This window comes from Bos javanicus, chromosome 3 (assembly GCF_032452875.1).
Source record: "Bos javanicus breed banteng chromosome 3, ARS-OSU_banteng_1.0, whole genome shotgun sequence".
NCBI classification, from domain to species: domain Eukaryota; kingdom Metazoa; phylum Chordata; class Mammalia; order Artiodactyla; family Bovidae; genus Bos; species Bos javanicus.
This window is the reverse complement of record NC_083870.1, coordinates 29,846,677-29,861,646: the sequence shown is the minus strand read 5'-3', so window position 1 is coordinate 29,861,646 and position 14,970 is coordinate 29,846,677. Positions and strand designations below refer to the sequence as shown.

The 14,970-nt window shown below is 36.7% G+C and overlaps 1 protein-coding gene across 2 annotated transcripts in view; it reads right to left on the bottom strand.

The window, feature by feature from the left end:
- Positions 1–14,970, bottom strand: part of PTPN22 (protein tyrosine phosphatase non-receptor type 22) — a 59,100-nt gene that overhangs the window by 25,396 nt on the left and 18,734 nt on the right. The window contains exons 6-11 of one of the 2 annotated variants that reach the window (XM_061410556.1): positions 14,021–14,092; positions 13,845–13,904; positions 13,133–13,275; positions 12,573–12,639; positions 8,287–8,364; positions 4,925–5,005 (exon numbers count right to left, since the gene is read on the bottom strand). In XM_061410556.1, coding sequence (XP_061266540.1) covers positions 4,925–5,005; positions 8,287–8,364; positions 12,573–12,639; positions 13,133–13,275; positions 13,845–13,904; positions 14,021–14,092 — 501 coding nt within the window. Of the gene's footprint in view, positions 1–4,924; positions 5,012–8,286; positions 8,365–12,572; positions 12,640–13,132; positions 13,276–13,844; positions 13,905–14,020; positions 14,093–14,970 lie in introns of both variants that reach the window. The other variant, XM_061410554.1, reaches the window with a different exon arrangement.

The window sequence follows — 14,970 nt, the reverse complement described above, 5'->3', positions numbered from 1 at the left end:
ATATCAATTTGATCCTGTTGGTGGTGGTGGTGTTAAGTTTTCACATATTCTTGCACAGTTCCTGCTGAGTTCTATAAATTTTGAGAGAGGGGTATTGAAGTCTCCAAATATAACTGTGGATTTTTCTATTGCTCCTTTTAATCCTATCAGTTTTTGCTTCACCTATCTTGCAGGTCTGGTCCATACACACTTAGGATTGTTAAATACATCTTACTGGTGGATTGACCCTTTTATCATTATACAATATCCCTCCCTTTCTGTGGGAGAATAACTCTTTATTCTGAGGTCTCTCTGTTATTAATATGGTTACTCCTGCTTTCCCTTTATTCATGTTTACACAATATATATTTTTCTAATCCTTTATTTTAAACCAACTTAAATATTTGAAACGTATTTCTTACAAACAGCATATAGTTGGGTCATGTTTTCAATACATGCTGCCAATCTGTCTATTAATTGGTATATTTGTACTACTTACTTTCAGTGTAATTATTAATGTGGTAGAGCTTAAGTCTCCAACTTTACCTGTTGTTTTCTGTTTGTTCTTCATTTCTCATTTCTTTTTCCTGCCTTTTTCTCTTTCCTGCATATTTAGAATTTCATTTTGATTTACCTATAATGTTTTTTAAAATATATCTTTGTACAGTTTTTGTAGGAGTGGCTCTAGTAATTACACCATATATTCATGACTTATCAAAGTCTGTAAGTGTTCAGTTCAGTCAGTTCAGTTCAGTCGCTCAGTCGTGTCCGACTCTTTGCGACCCCATGAATCACAGCACGCCAGGCCTCCCTGTCCATCACCAACCCCCGGAGTTCACCCAGACTCACATCCATCGAGTCAGTGATGCCTTCCAGCCATCTCATCCTCTGCCGTCCCCTTCTCCTCCTGCCCCCAATCCCTCCCAGCATCAGAGTCTTTTCCAATTAGTCAACTCTTTGCATGAGGTGGCCAAAGTACTGGCGTTTCAGCTTTAGCATCATTCCTTCCAAAGAAATCCCAGGGCTGATCTTCAGAATGGACTGGTTGGATCTCCTTGCAGTCCAAGGGACTCTCAAGAGTCTTCTCCAACACCACAGTTCAAAAGCATCAAGTATTACTGTTTTACTAATTCAATACAGAAGCCTTACCTCCCTTTACGTGTATAACCCTTCCTTTTTCATAATGCAGTTGCCTTACATATTTCTTCTAATACATTTAGAACCATATCAATGTTATAATTTTCACTTCAATCATTAAATAATTTAGAAAAATCAAGAGAAAAAGGAAAACCTATTATATTTACCCATGTTGCTTACCATATTATTTTTTCCTTTCCTTTCTATTTAGAAAAATTGCTTTGCCATTTTCTTAGGGTAGGTCTATCTATTGGCAACAAATCCCCTTAGTTTTTCTTCACCTGAGAGTGTCTTGATTTCGCCTTCATTCTTGAAGGATATTTTTTACTGGATGTAGAAATCTGTTGACAAGCTTTTTTCCTTCAGCACTTGTAAAATACTGTGCCACTTCCTTCTGGCCCCCATGTTTTCTGATGACATATTAATTTTCATTCTAATTATTTCGGCCCTTCAGTTAATATCATTTTTCTTTGGCTGCTTCCTAGAATTTTTTTATTTAGTTTTCTGAAGTTTACTTATGATGAGAATTTCAGTACTTTTTTAGACTTGCCTTTTTTCTCCTTTCCTCCTTGGACATCAATGACATTAATGCTAGGGGTTTTGTTATTGTCACTTAGTTTCCTAAAGCTCTATATTTTATTTTTATTTTATTTTTTAGTCTATTTTATTTCTATTGCTTAAATTGGGCAGTTTCTGTTGTTTTGTCTTTCAATTCATTAATTCTTTCCTTGTGTCCTGTACTCTGCTCTTAAATCCATTCTACTGAGCTGTTTTGTTTCCATTACCGTTATTTTTCAAATGTAAAATTCCTTTTCGGTTCTTCTTTATATCTTCTCTTTCTTTGCAAGGTCTTTATATTACTTTGCTGAGACTTTTTATTTTTTCATTTGTTTTAACATGCCTGTAATTGCTCACTGAAGCATTTTAATCATGGCTGCTTTAGAATCTTTGTCAGATAATCCTTACATCTCTGTCATCTTAGTGTTGTCATCTCTTGATTGTCTTTTACTCATTTGGTTTGAGATCCTCCTGGTGCTTGGTATGACAAATGATTTTTCACATGAAATCTAGATGTTTTTGTATTGTTATATTATTCTCTTTTAACTGGGGTAGCTTTTAAAAACCCATTCTGACAGGGGAAAGAAGAAGGGTGGGGGTGCTACCTCATTACTGCCTTGCCATTGCCAAGTGGATTCAGTCCGCACCAGTTTTCTCACAGTCTCTGTTAACACCTGAAGGGAGACACCATGGGAGAGGCTCTCCAGGTGGTCTCTATTGACACCATGGTCTGGGTGGTCTCATTACTGCTGGATAATGTTGAAAGTCCTGACTCTCCACTAGGCCTCTTCTGACACTCCATCAGTGGAGAGACGCTGGGGTACCAGGTTACTGCCAGGTAGAAACTCAGGCTCCCCACCTGGTTTCCATTGACACTGCAGGGAAACCTCATTTCAGGCCAGTGGAAATAAAACTCCTAGCTCTTTACTTGACTTTTTCTTGTTTTAAATGATTGTATATTTTTCTTTATTAGATTGATCACAAGAATGACACATAACACTGTCCTTCTGATAGAGTATTTATAGCTGACCTGTTGTCCTTCTCTGTATTACCATTTTTGTGAGGATGGAAATCTAGGCTCTCCACTTCTTTGTTGGCATAGGTGGGGTTGGGGGCCATTTTTTTCTTTGGTGTTGACTGAAGTAAAATACTTAGTATCTTAAAGTTTTCTGGTTTGCTGGACTGCCCCTTTCCTGGTTCTTTGACTGGAGAGAGCAGGATTTTGTTGGTTTATTGTTGTCTGTCCAATTTGTTGGTTTCTTCAGTTCCAAATCTGTGATATATGAAGAAAAAGAAAACTCAAGGAACTCACCTTCATGTCATTCCTTGGGTCCCAGTGTTCCTAGATGGTCTGTCTTCTCTCCATCTTTCAGAGTCTTCTTATATTTATTTTATATGTATGTTGTCCAGGGTTTCTAGTTGTATTTAGTGGAAAGAATAGGGGAAAGTATATCTACTTGATATTCCCAGAAACAGAAGTCCTCCTTGGCTGAGGTTAATCAGTTCCTTCTGTGGGAGGTTGAACCATGTTCCTATGTTCCTATGTTCCTATTTATTGACTAAGGGCACACTCCAAACAACTCAACTGTCTGGAGCCATGGGCTATATCTAAGTACTGACATTTCCTAGAACCTAAAGTATTAAACCACATACTCCACCAGCATGTTAGGAGAATATTCTTTGTTCAAGAAGGTTTTATTTGAAAAGCAAGGATATGACTGTATCATCATGTCAAAGGAGAAAATCCATGTGATCATTCTATAAATGCAAAGATATGCAGTTGATAGACTTCAACGTTCTTTCTGAAAAAATTCTTAATAAAATAGAAGTCAATTAATACTTCCTTTAAACAATTAAAAGATATATCTCAGACTTCCCTGGTGGTCCAGAAGAATTTGCCTGCCAATGCAGGAAACACAGGTTCAATCCCTGGTCTGGAAAAATCTCACATGCAACTGAGCCCTTGCGCCACAGCTACTGAGCCCATACTCTAAACCCCGCAAGCTGCAACTATGAAGCCCATGCACCTAGAGCCCATGCTCTGCAACAAGAGAAGCCACCACAATGAGGAGCTTGCACACGGCAACGGAGAGTAGCCCCCACTTGCCACAGCTAGAGAAAGCCCTCCCACAGCAGTGAAGACCCAGCACAGCCAAAAAAGATAATAAAATAAACAAATAAAATAACTCCAATCAAATCAACATCACAGTTAGTAGTAAAACATGAGAATCTCTTCCACTAAAATTAGGTCATGCAATCACTTCTGTTATTTAAACTTGTTTTGGGACTACGAGCCAACGAAGTAGGCATGAACAGGATGTAAGTAACAATGTCTGGCAACTATATTCTTGTTTTCATCTCCTTCTCCTACACTTTTTCTTCAGAGCTGACATTCACTATAGGATTGCATAGTTCATTCTCTAGCCTCAAGAGTTTTTTTTTATTTTTTCTTTTTCACTCCAAATGCTTCATCATTCAAGTGATAGGAGTTGTGAGAGTCACATCTTATATACTTTGTATTCTTAATACTGTGAAAACAGTAGGTACTCAGTGAATATTTTCAGATGCATAATACAAAATGTGGTGTCAAAATTTTAATTAATTTGTATATATTACATACACCCTGGAAGGTCAGTCAATAATTTAGTCTTATTAAGGTTTGTTCAGAATCTAATACTTTGTGATTCCAAATATTTGACATCAATTTTTGTGATGAGCTCAAAATAACGTATTTAGAATGCTCAATATTTTTCAATTAGAATTTGGTCAAATCATAATTGTTTTCATACCCAACATTTTCAGCTAAGAATCCTTTGGACATTCTAAAATATTTTCAAAATTTGATGATACATATGCCATCAAAATGAAGCTTGAGTAACCTGAAAAATCATGTAAAGTATTCAACTACAATTTCACTTTATAATTGTCACTCTAACTTCTAACTTGCTGCATGACTGTCTAAAACATGAAAACAGAATATATGCTTGCCCTTTCACCCACTCCTATGGTTTCTAAATTGAGCTTAAAATGGTATGCAAAAGGTTAACCAAGACATTAATTTTCTAAGTTAAAGTACTTCAATTAAATTGTCCTTCTTCACAGGAGATTTATAGTGCAGCCGCATGCACATCTGACACTCCAGTTTAGTTGTGATGATAAATTATAAGTCGCCCTGCAACTAATCTGAGATCCTTTGACCAAAATCAACACGAAAACATTTTTTTTACAAAACATAAAATTTAAAATGTACCTCTGTTCCAGAGTGTTTATCCCCGATAATATCCATCTGTCTCGTAAATAGTTCTAATACAGCGTTGTAGACCAGTTCATACTGTTGCTGAAGAGCATCGCAAACCGGAACAAATGAAAATAAACAAATCTTGGTGAACTAACAGAATCTCAGGAGTATGAACACCAATCAAATCCTAGTATAGCAAACCTGAAACATTAGTTTAATGATAGTGCCTTATGTCTGTGCAGCCCATGTCAGGTTTCAAAACATTTTTAGGATGCTAGAAACAGCTAAATATTTGATCTACCTCTAGCTAATATACAAGGACCTTGCAGCATGCTTTTTATATTCTAACCCCACTTTCTTATTTCTCTTTCCTTCCACCATCCTCTCTCACAAAAGTTTGCTCACACTTTAAAATTTTCATTCCAGGGACTTCCCTGGAGGTCCAGTGTTTAAGACTCTGCTCTTCCATTGCAAGGGGCACAGGTTTGATCCCTGGTGGGGAAACTAAAATTCTGCACGCCACATGGCCAAAAAAAAATTGTTTTTTATTTCATTCCAGATGCATTTTTTCGGGGGTAATTCATCTCTTCTGGGAAAAGGTAGATTAATGTTGTTGATGGCTAACAGATAGCTTCAATATGACTCTCACAGTTGATCTGTAAAGTAGCTAGGTTGTTAACCCAGTTAATGATTTTTCTGAGATCATTCAGAAGTAATTTCAATGTCTTGGGTTAGTACCTGAACCTTTGACTCTTAGTTTAGTGCATTTGGATCAAGCTGCTGAAATTCTGTCTTAGCAAAGGATACCAAAGAAAAGAAGACCACTAAATAGAGTTTGGAAATTTGTGGTTATAAAGGAATTCCACTGCAGAGAAATGAGACTGCTATAATTACAGGTTTATGGGTTTTTACTACCTTGTTTTTGCCTCTGTACCTGCTCAAGCACTTGATTTTTGGATCTATTTTTCATCTAAATAGGCCTATTCAGGTTTTTCAATGACACTTCACACAATCGTATACAAACAAAATATAACTTTTGCCAAAAATAATTGTAGCAGGAGAATAGTGCAGAGTCTGTATCATCCAACATAGCCATTGTCCCACTCTTCAATTTTTTCTAAAGAAGACAGGAAAATCAGACAGGAAGCACTCATCTGGTTACAGTGCTGTTTCCTGGTTAGAGCAGTATCAGAAAAAGCAGCTACAGCAGATAAGTTATTTGTCCAAATAGTTGTTGATAATGCCAAAATGTGAAAGCTCACTTAAAACTATGTTAGCTGTCTTCCAACTCTTACATGGACTTTTTCTGAAATGATGTATGGCTTTATTTATTGATTCAGTAATACAGTTTAATGTTATACAATTAGGTTGCATACTTCCTGGAATCTTTATACATCTACATGGATTGGCCTTAAGTCTGACAGCCTTAACCAGCCAATGCTTTCATTTCACATAAACATTTCATTTCACATAAAATAAAGGTTGAATATAGAAAACACCTACAGTCATACACATGAAAAAGAATTCTCTTTTTCCACTAACTATTAGTGGAAAACCTGTGTGGGCCAAACAGAAGGTTTATATTATAATAGCTCTTAATTTTTTCCCTTTGATTTAGAACTTTTACATAAAAACATCTAAAGCGCCATTGTCATTGTTTTACTTCTAAACCTGTGTTCAAGTTCATTTGTAAGTGCTTTAAACACTGCTGCTGCTGCTAAGTCGCTTCAGTTGTGTCCAACTCTGTGCGACCCCATAGATGGTAGCCCACCAGGCTCCCCCGTCCCTGGGATTCTCCAGGCAAGAACACTGGAGTGGGTTGCCATTTCCTTCTCCAATGCACAAAAGTGAAAAGTGAAAGTGAAGTCACTCAGTCGTGTCCGACTCTTTGCGACCCCATGGACTGCAGCCTACCAGGCTCCTCCATCCATGGGATTTTCCAGGCAAGAGTACTGGAGTGGGTTGCCATTGCCTTCTCCAGCTTTAAACACTAGGGTCTTACTATTTTAGCAATAAGAAATAGTTCTAACAAACTATGCAAAATGTGCTGTGTGCTTAGGTTCTACAGTCGTGTCCAACTCTTTGTGACCCTATGGACTGTAGACCACCAGGCTCCTCTGTCCATGGGATTTTCCCGGCAAGTATACTGGAGTGGTTTGCCACTCTCTCCTCCAGGGGATCTTCCCAACCCAGGGATGGAATCTATGTCTCCTGCGTCTCTCGCTTTGTACACAGATTGTTTATCCCTGAGTCATCAGAGATACCCGTGAAAAAAGTCTCTTTCCTAAAAAAAACCAATGACTGTTTGATGAAAGAATGAATGGGTGAATGCTTAACTCTGTGTTAAAGATGGAGGCCATTTAGAAATATAGGTAAAATTATTAGTGTTGAAATATGGATACAATATGGGTGTTGGGCTTCCCTGGTGGCTCAGATGGTAAAGAAGCTGCCTACAATACAGAAGACCCAGGTTCAATCCTTGGGTTGGGAAGATCCTCTGGAGAAGGGAATGGCCACCCATTCCATTATTCTTGCCTGGAGAATTCCATGGATAGAGAAGCCTGTCAGGAGAATTCCATTGTTAGAGAAGTCCATGGGGTCGCAAAGAGTCAGACACATGTGGGTGCTGAAATATTATAGAATGTGAGAGATTTGGGCTGGGAATGTTTCACCTAAGAGGTAGAATGTGAGCTGGAGAAGAGAGAACAGGTGGAAAGCATTTCTTATGGAATGAATAGGTATGAGCACTCTGGGGTAGGTTAATCATATACTATGATACACATATAATCATATATATATATATATATATAAGATTGTTGTAATTGTGGAGTTTTAAATTTTTTTTTAAATATGCATACAATAAGGACCAGGAAAAAACTATAGAAAAATAGTAACAGTGACTCTCTCTAGGTGACAGGATTATGGATGATTTTTAAACTTTTTATTATTTTCTAAAATGAAGAAAATAATATAATTCTCCAGATTCTGTTACCACCTCCTGAAGAAGAAATTACAAATCTCTAATTTTGTATGGTTTCAGAAATGAATTACCACCACAAAATTTCAGGTTAACCTGACCCAGCTATTTCTTTCCAATAGGTCAAATAGTTTGTAGATTTTTTAAAATATCCTTTGTAAGAAATATTGCTTTCTTAATATTTTCTGAACAGACAATAAAATATAAGGAATGAAAGGAATTTGGTCCAGGGCAAGGGATACAGGAAAAATATTGGGATATTTAGAGTTAGAGGAAGTGGAAATGGACCAAAACCCTCGATAGTAAAGCAGTCAGCTATTTTTGGATGCCTTGCTGTTACCAAATAAAGAGATGGAACCAGACTCAGACATGTTATATTATTCACCATAGTCCATACCTGAGTTTGAACTAATGAAGGCCTCTGTGTTCGCATTTCCTGGATCAAACTAAAAACACTGAAGTTCTCAGGAATTATCTATCAAATAAAAGGAAAAAATATCTTACTCTTTTGTTCCTATCTAGAAAAAAAGAATGCACTTTTAAAACTAACGAGGCTTTTCATCACTTGCACCATTACTTAGAGCCTATGAAATACTGAAGAAACTCTTCAGAATGATATCACATTGGGTGATCAAATGTCTGAAGTTAAAAATATAATGAGGGAACACCCCACTCACACCAATGGACAGATCATCAAAACAGAAAATTAATAAGGAAACACAAGTTTTAAATGATACATTAGATGAGATGAATCTCATTGATATTTTCAGGACATTCCATCCAAATGTAGAAGAATACACCTTCTCAAGTGCACATGGAACATTCTCCAGGATAGACCACATCTTGGGTCACAAATCAAACCTCAGTAAATTAAAGAAAATTGAAATCATATCAGGCATCTTCTCTGACCACAACACTACGAGCGAAGATACCAATTACAAGAAAAAAAAAACTGTAAGAAACACAAACACGTGGAGATTAAACAACACATTTCTAAATAACCAAGAGGTTACTGAAGAAATCAAAAAGGAAATAAAAAAGTTTCTAGAAACAAATGACAATGAAAACATGACAACTTAAAACCTACAGGATACAGTGAAAGCAGTTCTAAGAGGGAAGTTTATAGCAATACAATTGTCCCTCAAGAAACAAGAAAAACATCGAATAGACAACCTAACTTTACACCTAAAACAACTGGAAAAAGAAGAACAAAAAACCCCCGAAAATTAGCAGAAGGAAATCATAAAGATCTGAGCAGAAATAAATTAAAAAGAAATGAAAGAAACAATAGTAAAGGTTAATAAAACTAAAAGCTGGTTCTTTGAGAAGATAAACAAAATTGACCAGCCTTTAGCCAGACTCATCAACAAAATTAGAAATGAAAAAGGAGAAGTTACAACAGACAATGCAGAACTACAAAGATTATAAGAGACTATTATGAACAACTATGTGGCAATAAAATGGATAACTTGGAAGAAATGGACAGATTCTCAGAAAAGTTCAATCTTACAAGACTGAACCAGGAAGAAATAGAAATTATTAACAACCCAATTACAAGCACTGAAATCGAAGCTGTGATCAAAAATCTCCCAAAAAACAAAAGCCCAGGACCAGATGACTTCATGGGAGAATTCTATCAAATATTTAGAGAAGAGCTAATGCCTATCCTTCTAAAACTCTTTAAAAAATTGCCAAGGAAGGGACACTTCCAAACTCATTCTATGAGGCCACTATCACCCTGGTACCAAAACCAGACAAAGACAGCACAAAAAAAGAAAACTATAGGCCAATATCACTGATGAACATAGATCCAAAATCCTCAACAAAATTTTAGCAAATAGAATTCAGCAACAGATCTAAAAGCTCATACACCATGATCAAGTTGGGTTTATTCCAGGAATGCAAGGATTCTTCAATATACACAAATCAATCAATGTGATAAACTATATTAACAAATTGAAAGATAAAAACCATATTATAACTCAATAGATACAGAAAAAGCCTTTGACAAAATTCAGCACCCATTTATGATTAAAACTCTTCAAAAAATGGGTATAAAAGGAAACTACCTCAACATAGTAAAGGCCATATATGATAAGCCTACAGCAAACATTGTTTTCAATGGTGAAAAACTGAAAGCATTCCCCCTAAGATCAGGAACAAGACAAGGGTGTCCACTTTCTCCACTATTATTCAACATATTTCTGGAAGTCCTAGCTAGAGCAATCAGAGAAGAAAAAGAAATAAAAGGAATCCAGATCAGAAAAGAAGAAGTAAAGCTCTCCCTGTTTTCAGATGACATGATATTGTACATAGAAAACCCTAAAGATAATATCAGAAAATTCCTAGAGCTAATCGGTGAATTTAGCAAAGTTGCAGGATATAAAATCAATACACAGAAATCACTTGCATTTCTATATACTAAAAATGAAAAATCAGAAAGAGAAATTAAGGAATCAATCCCATTCACCACTGCAACAAAAAGAATTAAATATCTAGGAATAAACTTACCTAAGGAGACAAAAGAACTGTACACAGAAAATTGTAAGACACTAATGAGAGAAATCAAAGATGACATAAACAGATGAAGAGGTATTCCATGTTCCTGGGTAGGAAGAATCAATATTGTGAAAATGACTATACTACCAAATGCAATCTACAGATTCAATGTGACCCCTATCAAATTACCAATGGCTTTTTTCACAGAATTAGAACAAAACCTTTCACAATTCATATGGAAACACAAAAGACCCCGAATAGCCAAAGCAGTCTTGAGAAAGAAAAATGGAGCCAGAAGAATCAACCTTCCTGCCTTCAGATTATACTACAAAGCTACGGTCATCAACACACTATGGTACTGGCACAAAAACAGAAATATAGACCAATGGAACAAGATAGAAAGCCCAGAAATAAACCCATGCACCTATGGGTACCTTATTTTTGACAAAGGAGGCAAGAATATACAATGGGGCAAAGACAGCCTCTTCAATAAATGGTGCTGGGAAAACTGGACAGCTACATGTAAAAGAATGAAACTTCCTAACACCATACACAAAGATAAACTCAAAATGGATTATAGACCTCAATGTAAGACCAGAAACTATAAAACTCTTAGAGAAAAACATAGGCAGAACACTTGATGACATAAATCAAAGCAAGATCCTCTATGACCCACCTCCTAAGGTAACGGAAATAAAAACAAAAGTAAACAAGTGGGACCTGATTAAACTGAAAAGCTTTTGCACAGCAGAGGAAACTATAAGCAAGGTGAAAAGACAAGCCACAGAATGGGAGAAAATAATAGCAAATGAAACAACTGACAAAGGATTAATTTCCAAAATAGACAAGCAGCTCATACAACTCAATACAAGAAAAACAACCCAATCAAAAAGTGGAGAAAAGACCTAAGCAGACAGTTCTCCAAAGGAGACATATAGATGGCTAATAAACACATGAAAAGGTGCTCAACATCACTCATTATTAGAGAAATGCAAATCAAAACTACTATGAGATACCACCTCACACCGGTCAGAATGGCCATCGTCAAAAAGTCTACAAACAATAAATGCTGGAGAGGGTGTGGAGAAAAGGGAACGCTCTTGCACTGTTGTTGGGAATGTAAATTGATACAGCCACTATGGAAGACGGTATGGAGATTCCTTAAAAAACTAGGAATAAAACCACCATATGACACAGCAATCCCACTCCTACGCATATACCCTGAGGAAACCAAAATTGAAAGAGATACATGTATCCCATTGTTCATTGCAGCACTATTTACAATAGCTAGAACATGCAAGCAACCTAGATGTCCATCAACAGATGAATGGATAAAGAAGTTGTGGTACATATACACAATGGAATATTACTCAGCCATAAAAAGGAATGCCTCTGAGTCAGCTCTGATGAGCTGGATGAACCTAGAACCTATTACACAGTGAAGTGAGTCAGAAAGAGAAAGATAAATATCATATTCTAATGCATATATATGAAATCTAGAAAAATGGTACTGAAGAATTTATTTACAGGCCAACAATGGAGAAACAGACATAGAGAATAGACTTATGGACATGGGGAGAGGGGAGGAGAGGGTGAGATGTATGGAAAGAGTGACATGGAAACTTACATTACCATATGTAAAATAGATAGCCAATAGGAATTTGCTATATGGCTCAGGAAACTCAAACAGGGGCTCTGTATCAATCTAGAGGGGTGGGGTGGGGTGGGAGATGGGAGAGAGGTTCAAAAGGGAGGGGATAAATGTATACCTATGGCTGATTCATATTAAGGTTTGACAGAAAGCAGCAAAATTCTTAATGCAAGTTACCTGGCTAAAGGAAGGGTAACTATGATTTAGGACAGTGGTTATCAAAACTACTCTCCAGAAGCACCTGGAGAACTTGCCGGCCCCACCCCCTCCAGAGTTTCTGCTTCAGTTCATCTGAGGTGGGGCCCAAAAGTTTGCATTTCTAATGAGTTCCCCGGGTGATACTGATGCTTCTTGTCTGGGGACCACATTTTGAGAACCACCAATTTAGGAACTAAGTTAATTGTCTGAAAAAGCCAATCTACAAGTGAATATTCTAGAATCCTAAAGATAGATGTTTTGAAGAACCAGACAATTTCTAAGTCTGAAAGTAACAAGGTTAAGAAAATAGCAAGTGCCTATTGAGAAAAACTCACCCCATCTTTTAGCAACATCCACGTGTAATCAATAGCACAGAGAACACCAGTCCTTCCACAACCAGCACTGAAATGAAAGATCACAGTAGCATGTATAGTTGCAGAGAGTGGATTGTAGCTAAAAAATTTCACCAGCAGATTTGAGGAAGAAGAAATCTAGAGACCATGAAACTGTCTAAACCCTACCATTTCCCAGAACACGTTTTTCAGTTGCCACAGACTACACCAAGCCTCAGGACAGGTCTTAGGCAAGTTCTCACAGCAAAACACCTCTAGAGCTGTGCTGTTCACAAGTAATTTACCAGAAAAAAAAATCATTAACTCTCAGGTTGAATTTATCAGAGTTTCTTCTATTGACCTTTCTCTTTCAATCATTCTCATTTTTAAACTTGATTCCTTTCTGACTGACTGGAAAACATGAGCCTCAAATTAGAAACCTACATCTACATAGGGTTTAAGTTCCAACAAAGTCAGTCTTCCTTTGGTTAAAAGCAGAAGTCCTGGCCTGAGTGTGACATTTGGTTTATTCTGGGGAGAAGGTTCACACAACAGCATCATACCTGCAGTGAATGCATATGGGAACACTGTTATCGTCTTGGTAACAACGTACATCCCAAATGAGCTCAAGAATAGGGTCTATAGATGAAGGCACATCATGGTCTGGCCAGTTCTTATAATGGAACTGATAGATGGTTCGAGTTTCCTATAAAAATAACCAGGATAAAAGGAGAGTTCAAGATTAGCATGTCACCTCATTCTATCACAAGATGACTCTGTCTTACTAAGTAGCATCTTATCTTTTTTGCAATTTATGTAATCTTCTTCCCTACAGACCAGATGCCCTGTAAGAACAATTATAAGTAATTTCAGGTCACTCACTACTGGCCTGTTCCTATCTACTCACAAGAGAAGGTAGATGTGAAAATGGTCCAAACCAGAGCTTCCCAACTGGTATCCTTTAAATGAGTCACAGGCAGGCTGAGGTACTAAATCCCTTTGCCTTAGAGAAACAGAGGAGTCTGAGCTTTCAAGTTGGTTCCCAGCCTCTATTCACCCTAGAAATAATATCATTTTATATGTGGGCCATTGGTGTGAAATAGGTTGGGGAACACAGATTACACCAAAGGTCTCTTTTGGATATTATGGGCTATCCAGAACATCAAAGGCCCTTCCATCCCCTATTATGATATGTCCAGACTGCATCATATACATGTACATTTACTTGCCTGGTCTCTGTGGGCTTTGAGTTTACATTTAGTGTTCTATACTTACACTATTGAACTTGGCTTTTAGAGTCCTGATTGTATAATCAGATTTTCTATTTTCAGCTTCCTAAGAAGTAAATCAAAATATTAGTTATTTCAAAGACTAATATTCAAAAACTACTCTCTATAAAGTAGGTTCTGGAGCATCTGCTCAGCCAAAGCGGAAATAGACATCATACTTACACAGGATATGGAGAAAGGACCAAGTTGCAGTTGCGTGTCTCCTGGTTCAGCCCAGTAGCGCTCACATTTTTTCTGTTGCACAAAGCAAAAGGTGGTGATTTCCTTCCATATATTCTAGTCTTTCTTGGACAATGAAACCCTATCCCCCATTCAGAAGCAAATTCAGCTGTGTTCTTTACCCTAGGTTAGGAATTTCTAATGCCCTTGGACTTCAACACAAGTCTGAATTTTCCAAAGATGGGAAAACAAACCTTAAAGGATATACAAATTTAAGACTTCCTGGAAGTCTCAAAAAGTAGAAATAGGGATCTGACATTTTCAGTATTTCAAAAGGATTAAAACAAAGCTACACCAGCTAACTGAAAACCCAAGTTCCCTTGGTTTTCATTGGAATTGTATCGATTCAGAATGGCAACAGTAGTTTCAAAGAGTGTTGTTCAATAGAAATATAATATGAGCTACATATATAATTAAGACTTTTCTAATAGCCACATTCAAAAATGAAAAAAAATAGTAGGGTTAATTGTTATAATATATCTTAGCCCAATAAATTAAAAAAAATTTCAAGTTGTAATCAAACTAAAATGGTTATTAGATATTTGACATTTTTAAACTGTCTTCAAAATCTAGTATATATTTTATATTTAAAGCATGTTTCAGTTGCTATGCTAAATTTTCATTGGAAATATTTTATATCCATTTAGATTTCATAAAATCTATGGTTGAAAAAGATTCACATACCCAAGTTCCAAATTAGATTTTCCAATAACTGAATTAAATATCATTCTTTAAATTTAAATGCATTAAGATAAGCTGAGTTCCTCAGCCACACCAGCCATATTTCAAGTGCTCACCAGCCATACATGGTTAGTGAAGGCCTTGCCAAGTGGCACAAAAGGAGCTCTGACTGGCAGTCTAAAATGTCTGATTAATAACAACGGGAAAATGAA